The sequence below is a fragment of the Sesamum indicum genome, linkage group LG2 (assembly GCF_000512975.1).
Source record: "Sesamum indicum cultivar Zhongzhi No. 13 linkage group LG2, S_indicum_v1.0, whole genome shotgun sequence".
Lineage (NCBI taxonomy): Eukaryota > Viridiplantae > Streptophyta > Magnoliopsida > Lamiales > Pedaliaceae > Sesamum > Sesamum indicum.
The window spans coordinates 18,104,475-18,126,314 of record NC_026146.1 but is presented as its reverse complement, the minus strand read 5'-3'; the positions used below and the strand labels follow the sequence as shown (position 1 = coordinate 18,126,314).

Sequence of the window (21,840 nt, the reverse complement as noted above, 5' to 3'; positions counted from 1 at the left end):
CCGTCCTAACAACAAGGATATCATTTGAAAGGTTCACGTCAGTTGATTGATCAAGAAAATACATTAGTTAGAATTTTTTTTCTGAACAGATATGATGGATAACATATAAGCCTAATTTTTTCTCAGTTAGATGATGTGTACACCCCATATTGGATAAAATTGAGGATTTGAGCAACATCCCAAAGTTTCCTCGTCTTAATTGTGAGTATGTGCTACAATCATGGGGGCTTATGATGGTAAGTATAGAATTCAATGGAAACGAGGAATTTGTCTCTCATCTTGTGGGCTTGTGATGGTGATTATCTAATACCAACCCACAAGTGGAAATAAGGTTTTTTTAAGTCTCTTTTTAATCTGATGGAAATGAAGCCCTGAATTCCCCTCTCCCTAAGTAGACGTAATCCCGTAGCCATAGGCGGCTTGAACCAAAAAAACAAAAGGACCACAGATTAGGATTAGATATACAGGAATAGTTAGACTTCGCATAATTTTTGTGTTCACGTATGAATTTAACCATGGCACCTTCTTCTTGTGCAAGTGCTCACAGATGCTTGTTCATTATGCTTAGTATCGCGGTCTTCTTATGATACATGCTGCAACATCGAGGGGTTCCACTACATCAAAAGCGGAAGATAGTTTCTGTTACACTCCAGGTAACTTGTAAATTAGAAAGTTACCTTTCTTCAATGGAAGATACCCAACCAGTAAACTACATATCCTAGTAATAAGTAAAAGTATCATGCAATGTATAGACCTTGGTCTATAGGATATTCCACAGGATCAGTCGGATACTCAGAGTCGAACTTCAATGATTCATACAAGTTTGGTGGCACATCAGCAATGAGCTCGTGATTACTGTAACCAAATGGATCAATATTCCCAAGGAAAGTATTCGGTGGATAGAAATCACCTTGAGAAGAATAATCATTGAATTCTTCACCCCACAACCTAAGAGCCGATCCAGTTCCAGCAAGCAAGTTTCTCTGGGAAGATTGGAGATCATCGAATAGATTCTGCTGCAAGCAGTGGTTCTTTGAGTTCCAGATGGAGCATTGGATTGGATCAATTGCATGACAATCTGTCAAGTGGCTTTCAGGTTGAACAGAAAACAAAGCAGCAGTATTTTCGGCTTGAGTTACATTTTTGATGCCTTGGTTTCTTCTATTGTTGAGTCCTGCTTGTGCTCGTGTGTCAGATTCTTTGCTTGAAGTTCCAGGATTATGTGCGAGACTACGTTCCAAAGAATCAACTTGGTTGTGATGCATGGGCAGTGGAAGGTGATCAAACCCATGGTCTGAATGGAAATGTGCTGTATGCTCTTGTTTGAACTGAAACGATGGAACTTCGGCGCTCCAGGAGTATTCAGCTTGGATCTTAGGTTCAGATTTTACATCTGAATCCAGTGGTCCGAAAGAGTGATTGAAACTGATTCTTGAGGTACTGCTTTTTGCAAGATCAGCCGTGTCCCCGAATAAAGCTTTCTTGGACACTGTCGTCGGCATAGAAGGAATCACTTTTCCGTTTCCCTCGCAGATTTTTGGCTCATCGTTATGGATCAGAATGTTTTGCCCAGAAACAGCATAACTTTCTTTTGCTAGAATGTTTTGTTGCACAGTGGTCGCATTCTGAGCGATTGAATTTTGCAGGCAAACATTTCCAGTGGGGTCTTTTGAAGAGATATCTGAGTTCTTTGTCCCACCAAATGTGGCTTTTAACTCATTCTCTTTCTGCAACCTACTCAAGTAGAGTCGATACTTCTGAAAGCATTCAAAAAGAATTCGTCGGGATTCTGAAATTGTAACTTCTCATGATCTTTCTCCTCTTAAATTAACACAGATAATGATTATGAAAAGGTTACATTAGAAGCTTCTGCAAACATGGGCTACTTTGAGTTCATGACTAAATATACAAAGATCTCAGCTTTCCAGGTCTAGCAAGGATTGTCCTGTCCTAGACTAAGACCAACAGTTCTTTAATATCTCTTTCCAGCGGAATGAGATGTTAGAATATTGATCCTGGTCCTGGACAGATAAGTCCATGCTGGCAAATCTTTAGACTAAGAGGTGGCTGACAACGGGTAACATCAATCCTTTGTGATAAATACTATCGCTTTAGCAAAAGAAAGAGGATTGCATTTACCTGTAAGTGACTGGCAACATTTTCTCTTGTTAACCATGGCACTCCCATCAAATCCAGTATCTTCTTGGGGCCAACTTCTGCGTTTTGCAAATAATGTCACAAGTAAACAAATATTATCGGTGAAAGGATTCGGAAAAGATTAAGCTGATTCATAAGTAATAATGAAGATGGTAAACTGACTTTCAAATCCAATCTGATTCACAGCTTTCACAAACTTCTGATGAAGATCTACTGTCCAAACCACCCGCGCTTTCTTCACAGAGGATGGATCACCGCATACTCTATCATCATGCTTGTTATCAGCATCCTTTCTTTTCTTACCTGAAACCAGATCTCCACTAAAGAAGTACCCATCATCCGATTGCTCTATTCCACTTCTCATCATCTGAAGTTCTTCGAGGCTTTCATGACCTTCAATATCCCTTACCTCATGTATCCTTTTCCTGAAGACATGTTGCCATATGTTTCGGAGTTCCTTCATTCTTATCGGCTTAAGAAGATAATCACAAGCACCATGCTGAACCCCTTTCATCACCCTGCTTGTTTCCCCGTCCACAGACATCACTGCATAGGTTCATTGTTTACAGCTTAAAGTTCAATACGAAGACTTGGAAACTGAAACTATAAAGAAGATAACTGCTTCATATAGCACCAACAGATACAGGGGACAGCAAAACTCACTTATGACAGGTAGATCCATCTCCAAACCAACATGCTCTAGAAGCTTGAAGCCATCCATGTCGGGCATGTTCACATCACTGATTACAATATCAAAGCCATCCTTTCTTTCTCGGAGCAAGTCCAGGGCCTCCCTTGCCAAATTACACGTTGTCACTGAAATTCATGTAAATAACAGTTGGAGAAGTATTGGGAAACTGGTAGTAATTTTCAACTTCAAGAAGGAAATCAGGAAGATAAATATAAATATGCAAAGAACCCGCCACACAGGAAAACGCTACACTGCCACAGCTCACAAGCATCCTATTTATGGAGAACATGACTGGGAAAACAACTGAATTATGTTGATGCAGAAATATTAGTTAAACATTTCCACAGTGAAAGATTTTCTGTTTTGAGTTTCGAACATCATGCAGGAACATGTAATAGCTTGAAAAATCCCCATACTGAAACTTTGCTAGGTTTTGGGCATCCAAATGCATTAATAGTTTGGACTTTGGAGTACTCTTTCACAAGATATTTTTAGTTATTGCAATATGTATCAATAAAATAATTCCCTGAACACGCATTAACAAGACAAGACCATGGTTTTATGAAAAAAAATGAATATTGGTTGCTAATGGTAAAACTGTTTTCCTAGAGTAGATCATCATCATGCAGGCTACTCCTCATCAAGTTCAATAACAGATGCAGGGGAAAATCGCATGAGATGCTGAAATTTTGAAAAAATAAATAAATAGATTTCAATTAAAGCAAGGTAAACCAAGTATATATCCATGGAAGACCCACTTCAAGTGGAGTCCAACTCAGAGCACTTCTCACAAAGAGGCAAACTTCAATTATTGCGGTGGTAACACGCAACTTGCTGCAACTTCTTCACAGTTGTTTTGTGCAGTCATGAAGTAGAATTGCATGATCATCACTTTTCTAATTTTAGATAAAAATTCTCTTTGATAGGTAATCAACAAATGGAAAAAGTCCGAAAATTCATCACCACCGCCGTAAAAGAGCAATCAAGCATATATCCAAGAATTGCTCTAGAAGACTACTATCCAATTGTTATCAACTAAACAAACAATTGATGGTGGTACATTAGACTACTCTGGAGTCTCTTTGTGTTGTCTGATATTTGTTATTAGAAGAACATGTTAGTCATTTTAGTAAATTAGTCCAACAAAATTTGGTTCGCCACAGGAAGCTCTACATGTAAGTCAAGCTTCGGTGAGTAAAGCTTTTTATCATGTTTCCAGGCATTTGTATAGGACTCCTGTTTTTGTAGCAGATGGAGCAATAATGCAAAAAACTTACAGAAAAATCACCAAAAGCATTTGCTCATTTATCTTCAGCTATCTCAAACAGTGTTCTTCCATCATTATAAACTTCAGACTCCATTATGGTGTTCAGTGATTACTGGATGGAAATGTAAGTTGGAAGATAAACTTGTGGTGATTCCATGGAGCATTTGACAAGGGTTCATCAGTAGGAAGATGATCACTGTCCAGATATAATTGTTGGAATTGACTAAAGGAAACAGGTAACCCCACCTCTTTTCTAACTGTTTGTCTTGTTGATCTCATAAAGCTTACTGGGAATAACCATACTGTTAACACATATAACAAGTGAAATTTGCTACAGTCATTAGGTTCTAAATTTATGTATTTCTTCTTCTTGGCTACACTCTGAGCCCTAAACAGTAATCATTCAGCTACCAATAATAAGGTAATTACTACCACCATCTCAAAAACAGAGCAACAAATCCAACAAAACAACTCTCCAACCCCTCCCCCAGGGAAAGAAGAATATGTTTTTCGAGAGAAAATTTAAGTAGCCCATTAACACACTCCTAAACACATAATCAACATATCAAGCAGCACACCACAAAGAAACAAAAAAAGAAAAAAGAGAACCCATAAAAACAAAAAACAGTCAACGAACAGCGAATAGAAACAAAAGGGGCAATTGCATTTCTAGAAAGCGCGGATGAAAAAGAGAAAAAAAGAAACCTTCGTAGTTGCACTTCTTAAGCATCTTTTCAAGAATCTTCAACCATGTAGGATCATCGTCCACCACGAGAACCCGAAGACCCGCCGGAAAACAATCGGTCCTTGGTGAAGAAAACCCACTTGAATCCATCAAGAAAATTCAGATTTTTGAGGTCAAAAAAGACAAAAAGAGTGATCAGTACTTGAGCTACACAAACATATACGTGTTGGGTGTGTATATATATTATACTATATAGATAATTATAGTATGTGCGAGAAGGTGTGAGAGAGAGAGTGTCTATGGATTTTTAAGTGAAGCAGGAAGAGAACATAGAATATTTGGCGCCGGCTATATAGCTTGTAGTTAACGGCCTATTTGGAGACTGCACACTATCCTCCGTACTCTGTTTTCCAATTATGGACTTAATCATTTACAGATACCAGCGATGCAAACATTTTATGTATATACATCCTTTAAATTTAATCAGTTATCCCAACATCTAAATTAATATTCAATAACTGTCTTTGTTGTTTATGCTTTAATCAATATTTGGACATACAACTAAACATCTTACATAGTCCTTCGACTTAGGATTTTGGTAACGGAATAAAAGAGAAAAATGACAACGAAAAACATGTTTTTTCCGCTAGTTTAAGGTATTTGAAACTTTTATGAATTAAACAAATGTATTGAAGTTGTTTATTTATTTTGGAACAGAAAATAAAAGTATTTTATTTAAAATAGGATTTTTGAAAAATAAATATAAGTTGTAGGGTTTTAATAGTACTATTTATTGAAATTTAGCCAGTTTGTTTATATTTTTATTTTCAGTTTTTAATATGCATTATAAAATTTTCAAGAACCATATATATATATATATATTTGTTTGGGTATTACTACATATCAAAATTAAATTTCTTTTCCTAAAATATAAATTATTGTTTAAACTTAATTTAGAGAGTATTATATTATTTTTATAATTTAAAAAAAATGAATTTTATTATTTAATTATTTGAAGAAATAGTTAGTTTAATCAACAAACAGCATCAAGAGACCAATGAAATTTGAAACTTAGGGAATATATGTTAACCTCTTTGCAAATTCTTTCCTTATTTTATGTACCCAAAAAAGTTTTGGTTCCATCCAATAAAACATTGACATAGAACCTAAGTTTGTATTATTTAAATGTATTTACTAAATTCTCCTTTAGATACTTTATTGTTAATGACATTGTCATAATATGGTTGTTCCAATACTTTGCAAGATAGATGCAAAAATAAAGTGATTCAGAGATTCATTATGTGGGTTTATGAAATCTTTTCAAGACTTTAAGCAAAATTAGTATATTTATTTACTCTAAAGTTCGAGCCCGTCATTAGATTTTATAAAAAATAAAATAAAATTATATTTGAATCGATGAATTTTAATTAAAACTTGCATATTTATAATGACAAATTTATTAAATTCAGATGAAAGGATTTAGATTTACTGATAAAATATGGGGTCCAATTTATATAAAAAATTCATCATAATGACCAAAATATTATAGTTCCAAATGAAACTCAGGAATTCGATATTGATTTTAATATTAAATTATACAAATAAAATAAATTCTTCATTTTTTTATAAAAGTAAATCGATTATAGTTACATCTTAAATATATATTAATTTTTTAGAATTATCAATATCAAATATGTATAACGAATCAATAACTACTATTACAATAGGCCAACAACTACTACAAAACAATAACCTTTTAGTCATAGGGTCTCAATATTGCTAATTGAGTTAGACCGCACTGATAATAACTTGATCAGCTTTTATAATTGTCTGTCTTTTTTAACAATATTTTGATCCATATATAAAAATTAATTAAAAAAAAACTCTCTCTGTATTTTTGTTTGTTAATAATAATAATAATAATAATATTGCAATCTTTAAACTAAAAATCTATATACCATCCCCATAAAAATGTCTTTTCAGCTTTAACCCCCAACTTTTGCATATATATATATATATATATATAGAGAGAGAGAGAGAGAGAGAGAGAGAGAGAAATTAACTATTTGAGAACTCAATGAGAATGCAAACTATCGACTATGTATTATTATTAATTAGTGCAAGAAATGAAGGTTTAATTGGTTGACAAAGAACCTTTTTTTTTTTTTTTTTGGTGCAACTTTCTTTACTTGAACCAATACTTACTCAACAACTACTAAACCTCAAAATGTTCCCAACCCAAAAAAGAAAGACAATTCCACCAATACATAATCACCAAAAAAAAAAACCCTAATTGCAAGATTAATGAATTAGCAAGATGCCCAATCATTCACCCTACTATCAAAAGCAGCTTGTACTAGTGTACTTTGGTAGGATAGGGCTTAGCTACTGAATAATTCTGCAATTGCATTAGCTGAATTCCAATACCATACATAAATTAGCATGCTTTTCTTTTTAAAATAAATATATATATGAATGTGTTAATGGAAAGGGGCATGCAGAGTAGCTAAGGTGTGTCTCCATGTTGTTGGGGCGTGAATTTCACGCACATTCTCATTTACTTAAAACTATTTTTCTTGTTTTAAGAATGTGGATGAGGACTATTCAATTCTCTCTTTTTCATCAATTCTTTTTCAATTAAACACTGCCTACTTTTACTTCATTCATAAATCATTTTGAATGTAAATAGTAAATAACTTTACTATAATTATTTGATATGTTAGAATTTAATTTTTGAAGTTAATGATGATCCATCTTTATCTTGAAGCAGCTGATAAGGTGGCAGCTGCAAAAACACTATCTTCTCTCCTTTTTTTTTTAATTTAATCCATATATATATATATATATTTAAAAATAGAAATGAAAAGGTCTGCACTATTGAGTAGTGAAGCATTTGCTGATTTTCTCCACACACATTGCAAGTGCAAGTGCAAGTGCAAGTGCAATTGCAATTGCAGCATCATCAGCAACTCAATTCAACACTATATATATATATATACAAGTGTTGGTTTGAGGTTCACAAGTGGATCAACCATTTCCATTTTTATTACTTGTTTATTTCTGTTTTTATTGCCAAAAGTCATGTCAAGAATTCAGCCACTACCAAAAGGAAAATGCCAACCATAAATTCAAACTTCCTCTTTCCCAAAATAAAATATAATTAATTGTAAATAATTTGGGAGTTCAAAATTTACAATTTTTCCCTCATATACATCACTAATTTTACAGCACGACATATGTAAAAGGATAAAAAATGAAAAGAAAAATGTTACAAAAATAGACAAACAGCAACATACAACTAAAACTCAGACCTAATCAAGAGTTTTGGAGTCTGAACCATACACGTTGGCATTTCACTTTTGTTGGAAGATTAATGGTGATGATTTCTTGCAAAAAAGACAACAACAAATTGATACTTGTGTGTGTGTGTATATATATATATATATATAGAGAGAGAGAGAGAGAGAGAGAAGAGGGGGGAGAGAGAGAGAGAGAGAGTATTTAATATTTATTGGTATAGAAAGAGTAGGGTAGGGGTTTAATAAAGGGATGGCTTTTGGGAGTGGGGTAGGTTTTAGAAAAAAAGAAAGCCTGAATGGGCTCAAAAAAGGAAAATGCCCACTAACAAGTTCCTTTTGGCTAAAGGGAGAATTGGAGAATGATTGGCTCTTAACATATTGGGAGGATGAACTCCATGCAACTTCTCTTTGAGTGCACTCTTTTCTTTTTTTTTTTATTCTATTAATTCAAACTCAGAATTTTTCACCCTTCAAAATCTTCTTATTGATGCTCATGTGTTTCTTGATTGCTACACTTTTATTCTTTTTTATCTCTAACCCTCTTTTTTTAACTGCCTTCCAAGATGCTATTTTTAATAATTCATATGGTATATGCCTTGTAAAGATGAATTAGGCAATCCACCTATTTCTTCTTTTTTTTTTTTTATTTCTTAATTTTGCATCGTGGGGGTCGATCCATTAGCAGGCCCAAGCCCAAAGAGAAATTGGATCTATTGGGCCCAATGGGCCTTGACATGGGACACCCCAATCAACAAGGTTAGAAAAGCGTAGGCCCAAATCTTGGTTATTTTTTGAATGAATTATAAAATATTAAAACTCTTTAAGTAATTGTTTATTAGTATTTGCAGGACCCAAATCTTGGAGTCAAACAAGGATCATGTGGAGTGTTGACTTGCTTTCTACGTAATTATGCGACATTTCTTCAAATAGTTGGTGACAAGTACAGAGCAAAGCAGCTCATATCTGATAATGGCGACTTGTGCAGTAAAAGGAGGCTGCCCCAGCGACTATGTGGCCCTCTCCATCTCTCTTCTTTCTATCATCATGTAATTCGTCCATCTCTTCATCACGTTTTTTCTCTGTAAATAGCTGTTTGTGTTGTGCATTATGATCAATAGGGGCTCTGGGCGCTTTACTTTTTTCAGTTGATTCCAAGTGGGCTCAACAATTTTATAGGTTTCGTTGCCACGGAAATTGGATTTGTATCTTGAGTTTCTTGTAATATATTATGTGTTGTGTGTAGGAGGGTATGGCGAATTAAAAACTGTGGTTGGTGATTTGTTATGAGATTAAAGAATTAATTATAAGCCTGGAACTAACCCCTCTAAGGATTTTTATGGAGATTGGTTTGAAGGAAAAAAGAGAACCAATAAAATTGAGCTACTCTACTTACTGGAATTTTCAAAATTTTTACATAGATGGTGGACAAAGTTAGAAAGGCACTGCAAGGTTGGATTTTTGTTTCTAATAGCTTTATGCTTACACAGACTGTTGATCTGTCTCTTTCATCTCTTCTAGTTTCTAACTGTAGCCTCATTTTCCGAGCATGTCCCAATGATTTTTAGGAAGATTTTAGACCCTATTTGTTAGAACCACATGTATATATCTCATGATCATTGCTGGCGATACATATACGAAGTTTGTTGGCTTGCTTGAATATATTGCTGATCTGGTACAGGCTTCTTGCTAAGGCTACAGCACCATATCTCATTCACAAGATTCCACGACCTAAAGGCAGTAGCTTTTGGCTTGTAGCAATTCAAGTTTTTGCCAGCATCAACCTTTTACTGTCAATTGTGGTAAAATATTGTCCTTTTCTTTCTTCTCCTAGATAACTTCAGCTGTATCTTTATTCGTGTTGGAATTTGGATATTCCCTATACAGATGGCCCTCGGTTTTCTGAGGTTCAGAAGAAGGTATTGGTGGCGCTCTTGCTATATATGGGCTGGTAATTTCACTTTAGAATGAATACAAAAGCATCTTCGTTTATGTCTTTTGTCTAGGATGTCTTGTTAATATCATTCACACATTAGTTGATAATCCAAATTTTCATTTGCTGCCAGTTTGGATCGAAGGTCCTCTAGGATTTGGCTTGCTGTTGAGCTCTCGTATTGTACAGGCTTTTCAACTATATAACATATTTGTTAAGTAAGTGAAATCTTTCTGAATAATGGGAAAGTCATGATGCATTTGAATATTAGTGAATTACAAAACAACTATTGTTTGAACACTTGGTTAAGAGGTTAATACATGTGCTCAGCCCATGAGGAGGGTGCCCTTAGTCAATCTCATGTTTGCTCTGATAAATGCTGTACGTATAACAAGAGTTATAAGCAAATAATCATTACTTTTGATAAACAAAATTATTTCAATTCTGGTTTAGTTTTATATTCCAAAGACTTCTGCCAAAATATACTTGTTTGAAATTCTCGATCTAGAAAAATATGAAAGTAGTAAAAGGAGAAGTTTCATTCTGCTTTGCTCTTATTTGTTTGTTCAGTGCAATCAGGAATACCCGTTTCTAACCATCATAGTCCTATCATAAACTTGTCATACGATTTTGTAATCTATGTTGTCTTTATTGTTAATGACCTAACTGTAAGATATAAAAACATTTTTGTTTACGATCTTACTGATTCAATCCTCTTGATAATTGTGACTTTCAGGAGGCGTTTGCCACCCATTCGATCATTTGTACTTCTTCCACTGGTCCTCCTACCCTGGATTGTGTGTGCAACATGTAAGGACCACTAAGTAAAAGTGCTTTTCTAGTTATTTTTTTTTGGTTACATGGAGAATATGTTTTCACTAGGATATCTTTCGATCTTTATAAATATTTCTTGGAACCTATCCTACTCTATTCTTATATCATTGTTTGCTAATTAATATTAAAAAATTGGTGATGTAGTTATTCATGTCAACAAGCCTCTAAACAGCCGTTGTCACATGGGGACTCGTTGGATCATCCCAGTTATCTGCCTTCATGCGTTGTATGTTGCTGCTTTGGTTGGTTTTACAGGAGCTGTTCGACATATAGAGTTTAGATTCCAAGAGCTGAAGGAGCTCTGGCGAGGAATTTTGGTCTCCATGTGTTCCATTGGTACATCATGTCTACCCGTACATTCTGTTCAGCACTTATGGCATGATTTGCAATATCTATCTTCCTGGTCAAACAGCGTGCATCAACTAGTTTTTTGCGTGCCATATGAATTCATTTGACAATTAAAGAGAAGCATATTTTTTAGCCAAGCAAACACTGAGGAAAGCTTTCCCTATAACGCAGTTGATCTCATGGATTGTTAATGTCTTCTGTAATTATTGTTGTTGCGGATATTCAGAGGAAAGACGCATTATTGAGAGTGGTGAAACAACAAATTGTAAATCTCTAATGCATAAACTTATTGGCTGTCTCAATTCTCTGAATTACATGCTCTCACTTTGAACTGTCATGAGTTCCTCTGCTGAGCATGCGACCTGTTATGACTCAACATCAGGGAAAAGGTAACAGCAAAATGTAAAAGGAATTGCCTTTTTGCTTTCCCAAATCCCAACAGTATAGAGTTTACAATTGTTGCTTTGGGGCACAGCCACCTAAAAGAGTGAATTCTGTTTAGTAACAGCTTGCTATTAAAACGATCTTTGGATTAGAAATGTATCAACTTCTATATTTCTCTGTTGCAGATGACTGATTGAAAATGATAGCACATCTTAATAATTTATAAGAGGAAATAAATTGCCTTACTCATTTGAAAAGGGCATTTAACATAAGAATATCAAACTGAAAGTAAGGATAGGAAAGTATTTAATGCACACATTGAACAACACCCGGAGTTGCTTCTTTGTGATTTTCTATTCTGCTGCATGTGTACATACCTCAATGGTTCACTGATGGCCTTCATTATTTTCTTAACAGGCATATGGGTGGTCTCTTACATTCTGAATGAGATTCACGAAGATATTTCATTGGTTCAAATCATTTCAAGATTTTTGGTACTACTTATGGTATGCTTAGCCTGGTTTTTCTTACTATGTAGTTATACTCCTTTCGTCTATATCTTTGGATGAGTAAGATTTGGTATCTGATCATCAACTTCATTTTAGGTTCTCATTTTGCAAATCATGCATTTCTCTTTTGTGATTCATTCTTAATAATTATTTCCCAGACAAGTGTCCTTGTGGTGGCATTCTTCTCTATATCCATATCACAACCTCTTATCTCACTTAAGAGCTTGAGGAAAAAGGACCAACAGGAGTACAGTATGATGGGCAGGGCGCTAGGTATACCTGATAGCGGGCTTTTAGCACAAAGGGAATTGATGCAGTTGGTAGATTCTAATGAACCTTTGGAGAAGCTTCTTTTGAACAGAAGATTTCGTCACTCATTTATGGAATTTGCAGATAGGTATTCAGTTATTGAGTGTTAGATATACTTTTTTTTTTTTTTTTTTTTTTTTTTAAATTTTCATTTGTTTCTTGCATTATGATATTAAAGTAATGCCTATGTTTCACAAATACAGCTGTATGGCTGGGGAGAGTGTCCATTTCTATGAGGAGGTGCAACAGCTTGACAAAATTCCAGTAAGTGATCATGTGAGAAGAGTTTACATGGCACGGCATATTATTGACACATATATCACTCCGGGTACAATGTTATTCCTTTCTACAACAGATCTTTTTGTCTTCGTATCATCATTGCATTCTATTTAATCTATCCTTGTTTATTTAGGTTTGGTTTTTCATAAATTTACAAATGCAGGTGCAACAATGGAGGTGAACATTTCTCATCGTTGTCGACAAGAAATTCTATCTACGCTCGATTTGGCACACCCCAACCTCTTTAAAAATGCGCTAAATGAGTTGATGCAGTTGATGAAAATGGTTCGTTTGTCCTCAACTTTCATATCCACACACGCTGAATTGATCTAGGCCAATTAGTTTTTCACCTCTCTTACCTCCTTACTGTATGCTTTCTCCCTTCCTGAAATCGATCACTTATTTTTGAAGAATTTGGCAAACGATTATTGGTTATCAACATTCTTCTTGAAGCTGAAAGAAGAGGCCAGAATTAAAACAGTTGACTCTGAGCTAGAACAGAGTGGGTGGAATTTCTCACACAGGCTGAGTTCTGTTCATTGTGCTGACGACCCTTTTCACCAAGAACATAGTCCTAGAAAGTCGAGTTCCAGTAGTCGTGATTTTGAGCTGCAATGATGCAATGACGAGCACGGATAATAATTATGCTTCTGGGATACAACATCTAACTAGTCCTCATACAAGCATGAAGAGTTTCTCGGTCTGATACAAGAATCGACTTCTTCCTGTCAATAGTTGCTTAGAGGACATGAAAGTGGTCGGAGATCCACACACACTGAGGCGTAAGTGACGTGTGATCTGCCAGTCCCTTGTGTATAATATGCTATTCGGACCGCAACTACCCGTTGCAAATTAACGTTTGTAGCTTGTGTTTACTCTTGACGGGCATCGTGTCAATGAAAAACCACTATACTTCAAAGTTTTGTAGGTAACCGTATGTACAGACAATTAATAGCAATCACAGCAGCTACCTCTAGTTATGTTTACATTAAAACATATGATCTCTTACGTGTTATTAGAAAACAACTAAATCAACCACTATAGAACGTGCTATTGAGGAACCCCCCCCCCCCCCCCGGGGGGGGGGGGGGGGGGCCCCCCCCCGGGGGGGGGGGGGGAAGCTCTTGAAAAATCATATTATTTTGGGTTAATTATATTTGGATCCTATCTAAAAATTAAAATAACATTTTCTTTGAAAAAAATTTAAAATTTCACATACATACTCCTTTCAAGAGTTCTTTATTTTCCTTTAAAATTTGAATAGAAAATGCTGATATTATTATACTAAAAAGTTTATGTAAATTTATCAATTTTACTCCACATTCAACATTTCATATATATTTAGAAATATACCAAAGTTATTTTTATGTTGTATCAATGAGGTATTTGTAATTACTAATTTAACAAATTTTATGAAAATTCGTTGTAATTTATCCTGGAAAAAAAAAAAAGTTTCAAATATGTTGGGTCTAGTCCACTTAAACTCTACCCGAGAGTCCATTTCTAATGAAACCAAATAAGATTGGCCCAATAAATCGATCCGGATCCACATTTATCAAATTTTACCTTTTAGTACTCGAATATTACTTTTATGTATTAAAACCCAAAAACCGACCTCAAAATCCTCATGAACGGGAGCTCAACCACGCGATCACGACGACTGTGATATCATTGATGGCGGAACGTCACGGTGATCGGGATTCCGATGATACAGCACCAGCAGCGGCGGAGTGCAGACCGGTGTTCGTGGACACCAGCCTCGACTCCCATCTCGCTGTGATCTTATCTAACTCTGATACGGTTTCGGATTTCAAAAGTATTTTTTTGTTGCATTCTGTTTACACGTAATTATGTGAATTTTTGCATTGTCTCTGTTTGGTTAAACGGATTTTGTTGGTGCATTTTTTCTGATGCACGTAGTGTACGTGCTTATGAATGCTTGCACATAGTTACTTTGGAGTGATTATTATAATTCAGATGTCAAAAATTTGTGCATGGTTTTGGTTTTAATCTGATTGGAGATTGGAAGCTTGTGTTAAAAAAGTACTCGTTTAAGGATGGAATGTGGGAATGAATTCCTTAAATTTGAACAAAGTTAGACTCTTTAAGCTTAAAAGCCGATCAGAGTAGGATCTGTTAAGAAGGGAAAAAACTGAGAAAAATAGTGTTTTTCGAGTTATTTATTATGTATGTATGTAAGAAATGTTCTAAACATGCTTAGGAGACCATCCTTTGTCTTCTTCTTTCAAACTAATTTTCTTGTATACGGTTTGTTGCACAGAGAAGATAATGCGGGAGCACGTTTGTTGCTTTCCAAAAATGGGGGAGATTGAGATCCATTCTTTAAAGGTATATGTGGCTTTCTGGAGGTATATTTGTTGGGTGAACATCTCATTCTGATGATATTTGAAACTTGGGTAGGTAAAACGCAGGGGGAACTTTTATCGTCTGCCAGATCTCATGCTTGTTTGGAATGTGTTTCACGGAGTAAAAGGAAATTGGTTCTTGTCAATTGATGCTTCTGGGGTTCCACAGCATTATTTAGAACAAAAATCTTACAAGCCTGGAACAAGTAATGATGTGATGATGGAAACAAGGAGTATAGCTGAGGACCACTGCAGAGATTTGGTTTCGGATGCAAATGTAATATCAACCTTCCAAATGCCCTCGCCGGATGGTGGTACTGGACAGAACGCAACTTCAGAACTGAATTCTGGCCTAAAGCTTGAGAAATGTTCCGAGAAGAATACAGATTTTCCAAATAAATCAATGGAAAATTATGGAGAAACCAAGCCTCCTACCAAGAAGAAGAGTAAAACGAGGCACAATCAAGATAAGTTGGGAACTACGTTGGTAGAGGGAACTTCTTTGGGTGGTGAAGCAAAAAGGAATACGTCAGAAAGCACAGAGAAGTCTGAAATTCTCCCATTAAAGAGCGAACTGCCAGAAAACGTCATTGCTGTCAAACCCAAAAATACACTTGCCCAGAATGTTCTAACAAAAAATTTGAAGGGTGTTACTTTGGACACAAGTGCACAAGGAAAGAAGAGGAAAAGAAAGGCAAGAAAGGAGGAAATGCCTCAGAACAGAGCTGCCGACCCTGGGCTTTCTCCTCCAGAATATGATGAGAGAAATAGAAGCTTCTTGTCCAAAACAACAGATTTTCATGCAGATGTCCCATCTGAACCTTCTCAAGTGCCTCAGAGAAAACAATGCATATCTCTACCTTTAGAAGGAACGATTGGGACAACAGCCTTTCCTTTAAAAGGTTAGCAATCTAAACATGTGGAAGCACTGCTTTTCCTTCTAATTACCTTCTGTTGTTTTGATTCTGGTAAAGATTAGGGAGCGTTTATCTTTTCTGCTGACTATATTGCAATTTCAACAGGTACAGATATTCATGAACTTGACAATGATATGAATATGAAAGTTGATATTCTCACTCAATTTTCTCAGTCCAAAGTCAAAGGCGAAGCATCTTCCTTGAAGAATAAGTTACCTGTTATTAGTGGCACAGAAAAGGAAACCAATATGCCAGACATAGAGGAAGAACCAAGGGAATCATCTCTGAACCATGACCCAGTACGGAAACTGTCTGAAAATTTGAGAACTTCAGATCAGAGAGAAGCTGATATAAATATCAGGGAGTCCGTTCAACTAAATGATTTTCTAGTGACGAAAGGGGAGGTGGAACATAGCAATAGAAGAAAAACAAAGGCCAACAAATCTGGAGGTAAATTTTGTAATGGGAATGATGAAGAACATGCTAACAACGCTATGCAGTTGAATCCTACAGCTGTGCTAAATTTCGAAAGGAATACTCGAAAAGACCATGAGACTGAACGAGTTGATAGCATCTTCTCTACTGCAGAAACTGACCTGAATGTGAGAAGTAAAGAGGATAGAGACTTGTCTTTGAATCATCAGTCTGACATGAAACTGTATGAGGTCAATAATACCATCAAGGAACCAAATTCATCAGCTGTATTGATGGATGCCAATGATATAATGGGGGATGCGAAATCGAATAGCAATAAGAGAAAGAAAAAAGGGACCCAGAAGACTACGGCAAAGATTCAGGATATGTCAGATAAGGAGCATGAAACAAAAATGAGAGAGAGCATTGGGCCCTATAAAATAACTGGGAAGGCTAAAGGAATCGAAGAAGAAAGAGAGTTGTATCCGAACCATGATACTGAAGTGATGTTGGACCCAAACGCTGATCCGGAACCCAAAATCTTTAATGGAAGTAGGAGGAAGAAGAGGGGGATCAAGAAGTCTGCTGATAAAAATCTGCACAGATCAGACAAGGAGGAAACAAGTAATAGCATGAGTAGCCCTTCTATTTTGCTTTGTCCATCAACTAATAATTTCTCACATAAAACTCACCAGGGAGAGAACATATTTCACGAAGGAAAAGACAACCAGATGATACTGTTGGATGGGTCTACTGTAGCCTATGGTAAAAGTATTCAGGATGCCAGTGGAAATCATGCAGACATTCTGGAATCGACTCAAACTGGTGGGTCACTGCAAACTCTGAAAGATATGGATTCCAGAAAGGGGAAGATGGAGACAGAGAACCAAAGTTCTGCTGGTAATTGCCACACAGATCTTCTGGCTGGAGAAAAAGAAAATCCGATAGAAAGTTTGAAGCCCCATCAGGCGGAGCAAAGTATTAAGAATATAGGGATAGAAGTTAAAAAGAAAAGAAAGAAGAGGCAGCCAGCAGGATCAGATGTCCAAGAAAATTTGCCAACCAAGGACAAAAAAGTTGGTGGTGATGAATTAGCTACTGAGGAAAAGTCAAATAATTTTATAACTTCTGAGCAGCAAGACAGACATGTTGTTTTATCCCAAGTTCCATCACACAGAGAAGGAGAAAAGCTAGACGAAATGCACGAGACTGCTGATAAAAATGAAAATAACAATGTAAAGAAAGCAACCAAGGCAAATGAAGAGATGAAAAGTGAGAAGGAAACCAAAAAGAATGGGGTACCTTCTGTAAGAAACTCAACAGAATTACGAAACTCACTGAAGCCATATGAAAACCAGGATAATGAAAATGAATCCTGTGTTAGGTGTGATAGTGGCAGGAAAGATGGAAGATCAGCCGTGAATTCTAATCAAAATGAACCTAGATCTTTTGAAGTCTCGGATAACGAGGTGAAAGATTCAAGCCCTAGTGCGATGAGGGGAATGAAGGCTCCTGAAAAACACGATGGAGTTCCTGCTGCATCTTGTTGCCAAAAAGAGAAGAATGTATCTTTGGCTCAATCAGTAGCGAAAAGGTCTGAGACATTTCCAGAAAATAAAGGAAGTAAAAGGTGGCAACAAGATCAGAATGTTATCAATAGAATTGCAGTGAGGACTCCACAAAAGGAGAGCTTGTTCACAAAATCAGGGGCCATTTTTCAGGATAACAGTGTCGAAAATTCTGCTGATGATTCAGATGCTGCTACCCACAGCTCATCAGATAGTTCATCTCTGTCAGGCTACTCAACAGGGGAAAGTGACTTGAGCCAGTACTCTGATACTTATGGTATGCAATAATCCAAGTTCAAATTTACTGCTTTTGATGTGTTAAACCTTTTGATCGGCGTTTTCACTCTGGTTTTAATGAACTAAACCTTTTCCTTTCTGGTAAACCTAATATATGAAGGTAGTAGGGCATAAAGCCCCCTTTTCGGCCTCAAGAAGTCCATCACACCTCATAAGAATATAAATATTCTCGGCATGTTTAATAAAAAGTATATAAGGGAAAATTATGCACAGCAGTTCGGGCAGGGGGTGGCCGGTGGGACAGGAGGGGAGAAGTTATGACTTGGGTAGAAATGGTCTCCTCCCACAGCTTTCAGAATTAACCAATATCGAGACTGACTTCCTTTTTTCACGAATGCTAAGTTTTTAATGATTTGCTGGGGAAAAGAAATTTTAGTTGAATAATATTTCCATGTCCTATTTTATCGCCATAGCATGTTCATCTGCTACATTTGTTCTACTTGAATATCTCATGAGAAACACTTGTCTTCCTTGGACGTAGGTGATGTGAGGTCGAAACTTGTTTAGATGATTATTTGTCCTAGTTTATTATTCTGCAAGTAATAGTTTTATCTTCCCTGTCGCAGGATCCAATAATGCAAAAGAAAGACACATGGGTGGAGAAAGCTTGTCAAAATTGGAGTAAGTCATCTAACCCAAACCTTTAAGAGTCCAACCTATTGGCACAACTGATCCCTTTGCCTACCCAGTTACTCATCCTTCGCCTTTCACATGACGAATTCATCATGTTAGAGGAACTTTAAGGTGCTATGGTAATAGTTGTGAAATATAATTACATCGTTTTCTATTTCTACATCCATGTTTTGCATAATAAGTGCTGGACTCCATTATGAATTATACTGATGAGAGATTGCATGCATCAGTTGTCTCTAGCATTGATCATGTGTTGTACTGTTAAGCTCCTTCGTGATTATAACTAGAAAATGGCTATTGCTCTAGCCTATCTGCCTCAAAGGATATGACGATGGATATGATTCTGAGAAGCTCTAAGAGGTTCAAGAAGGCAAAGCTTATAGCATCTCAGTATGAACAAGAGCAGATGGAATTTGTTCCTGATGGTCAGCTGACCCAGTGAGCATTGCTTCTTCTCTTGCTCAAGGACGTCTTCTCTTTCTCCACAGGGAACTGATTTTAAGTGGTAGTCCTCTCTGTACATCAATGTACATTATAATTTTCTATTAGCATTTTCTCCTCCTGAGTTTCTGAGCAACTGATTCAAAGCATCGGATGGTTAACTTATCAGTTTTGTTGAATGATTACGACAGTTTTATTGTTCTAAGAAGAAAATTTATCTCACTCGTGTTTTCTGTTTTACTTCTAAAAGTTCATTGTGACTTCTTATGAGCTTAAGCTTTATTCATACCTGAGTGCTCATTAAGGACAAATATGAAACTTTCATCTCCAGAACCTTAGTCCAAGCAATACATAGATCTCTGGGATGATCACTCAGATCCCTAGACAAAGTATGGATTAATCCCAAAAATATACCCAATTGTATATATTCCAATCAGGAGGTTATATATGGATCTAATGAGTATATTGCGTATCTAAAACAATTCAGATAAATACTACAATTATCATACCAAGAATTAATTAATCCTTTTGATATGTACTTGAACAGAAAATGCCGATTATGAAAAATGAGCAGCAGCCATCAGTCAAAAACTGTGCAAGAAAAAGTTTGATTAACAGATTGGTACAATTACATGCAAATATATGCACACAAATGACCTTATATACCCTTTTCTTCTCACTCTGATCTCATCCTGTTTATCTGGTTCAAAGCAGGCTGCAAAATATTGTACAGCACCCAGAGAATTGCTGGTGCTACTACAAACAGCAAAAGCTGCCCCCTGTTATCAGCTGCAGCCTCAGCCAAGTTGGCGATTTCTCCAGCAGAAGCCTCTGGCGGATGGAAGAAGCCCGACGCTGCGAGTCCGCTTAGCCCGAGCCCGATGATCACACCTTTAGAGCTCCTCATTCTGTTGATCTGATTAAGGGCTGGCTGCAGTATATTGTAAAGCACCCAAAGAACAGCAGGGACTAAAGGAATGAGAAGGGCTATGCCACGGTTGTCTCCATCAGCTATTTCTGCTAGTTGCTGGGCGGCGAGGGCAGGGTTGGCGGTGGAGAGAGTGGAGAAGATGGCACCGGCAATAGCAGTCCCGGTGATAGCGACAGCGTTGTGTGGAGGGTTTGAGTTGGTGGAGAGGCCCTTTGGTAAGTTGTGCATGGAGAGGAGAGAAGTCTGTCTTGTGGGCTTGGAAGTGTTGATGTTTTTGGTGTTCGCACTGAAGCATTTGGCGTTGAGAATAGCCATTGATGTAGCCATAGCAGCTGCCATTTGTGTGCTTGTTTCTCTTGCGTTTTTTCTTGATGATGATCAAGACCAAGTGCTCAGTGCTGAGAAAGTTTTGCAGTATTGTGGAGTTTGGAAATGGAATATAGGAAATAGGGGGGAAACATGAGATCCAATGGGAGAGCGGATTCCGGATTGTTCTCTTATCCAGAGGGTGTGATTGGTGGGATATAGACCTCATATTACATACCCCACCTTGCTTTTCTTATCACAAAGTATTTCTCATCTTTGTTCGGAGCTCATGTTTTCTTCTTGGTGATGAATGATGGCTATTTCTTTAATCCTGAGCCCAGAAATGCAGTCCCATTCCGAGATTTCTTGCAGGCCTTCTGGCCCATATTGAGAAATTTGGGACTGTGTAGGGATCTTTCCTTGGCCCATGTAAACAAAAAACGCAAATATTAAGATTTACTTGGTGGGATAGATAGCTTGTCGTACAAGTGAAGCATGTTAATTCAGAGGGGAATCTTTAATGTTTTCAACGTCTAACAATTAAAATATGCATATACTTCTCGTTAGCACCATATGTATGCCAGTATCACCGTTTCACACCCATGTATTCTATTCTCAATACAAAGAAAAGCAAAAAGTAAGCATGGAAATTAAGTACTTTGAAACCATTCATATGTTAAACATGCCTCTTTTCTCACATTGAACATCACAAGTATAACATACAATTGATATAAGGTTCTAATTAACACATTTTTAAATTCTCATTTTAAGAAGTGTATTACTGATGAAAATTTAGATTTTTCGATTTTCACTTCTACTAAAATTAAATACCTTAACTTAGAGTATGTATGCGTACATAATAATTCAATTTGTTGCTACATATTTATTCAAGTCCATAGTTAAATAGATACAATATTTGAAATTAATTCAGAAATAAGTAAGTTTATGAAGACCAAATATTATTGGGTTTCTTGAATAGTTATGATTGCTTCTACTCAGTTTAATTGCTTGACAAAACAACATCCAAATTCCAAGGTAACAAGCTTGGGGATTTTAATTAAGTCTGACCAATTTGAAGCCCACCCCACCCCACCCTATGTCCGGCATCAGAACATGCAAATTGAGTGCAAATGATATTAACCAGAGCATAGGACTTTCATTCCTGCCGTGACTTGCAAGAATTCTGCTCCAAATTCAATATTTTTTCTTTTCTTTTTTTTGATAAAATTATTACGAAATAAAAGAGAATACACTAAGGGATAATTACAACAGACT

The 21,840-nt window shown here is 36.4% G+C and overlaps 4 protein-coding genes across 4 annotated transcripts; 2 read left to right on the top strand and 2 right to left on the bottom strand.

Moving 5' to 3' along the window:
- On the bottom strand, positions 336-5,213 carry LOC105156670 (two-component response regulator ORR26). Its single transcript, XM_011072876.2, has 5 exons — positions 4,821-5,213; positions 2,821-2,973; positions 2,320-2,703; positions 2,140-2,216; positions 336-1,757 (listed from the first exon to the last, which is right to left on the bottom strand). Exons 1-5 carry the CDS (start codon positions 4,948-4,950, stop codon positions 738-740), a joined length of 1,764 nt encoding a protein of 587 aa, XP_011071178.1. The 5' UTR covers positions 4,951-5,213; the 3' UTR covers positions 336-737.
- LOC105156669 (regulator of G-protein signaling 1) lies at positions 8,957-13,686 on the top strand. The gene is made up of 11 exons (XM_011072873.2): positions 8,957-9,145; positions 9,778-9,898; positions 9,984-10,047; positions 10,163-10,247; positions 10,766-10,839; positions 11,008-11,199; positions 12,013-12,101; positions 12,263-12,501; positions 12,617-12,741; positions 12,856-12,977; positions 13,104-13,686. Exons 1-11 carry the CDS (start codon positions 9,069-9,071, stop codon positions 13,308-13,310), a joined length of 1,395 nt encoding a protein of 464 aa, XP_011071175.1. The 5' UTR covers positions 8,957-9,068; the 3' UTR covers positions 13,311-13,686.
- LOC105156668 lies at positions 14,313-19,733 on the top strand. The gene is made up of 6 exons (XM_011072872.2): positions 14,313-14,508; positions 14,974-15,041; positions 15,114-15,960; positions 16,081-18,234; positions 18,821-18,875; positions 19,194-19,733. Exons 1-6 carry the CDS (start codon positions 14,367-14,369, stop codon positions 19,327-19,329), a joined length of 3,402 nt encoding a protein of 1,133 aa, XP_011071174.1. The 5' UTR covers positions 14,313-14,366; the 3' UTR covers positions 19,330-19,733.
- LOC105156667 (photosystem II core complex proteins psbY, chloroplastic) lies at positions 19,863-20,746 on the bottom strand. The gene has a single exon (XM_011072871.2). It carries the CDS (start codon positions 20,596-20,598, stop codon positions 20,005-20,007), a length of 594 nt encoding a protein of 197 aa, XP_011071173.1. The 5' UTR covers positions 20,599-20,746; the 3' UTR covers positions 19,863-20,004.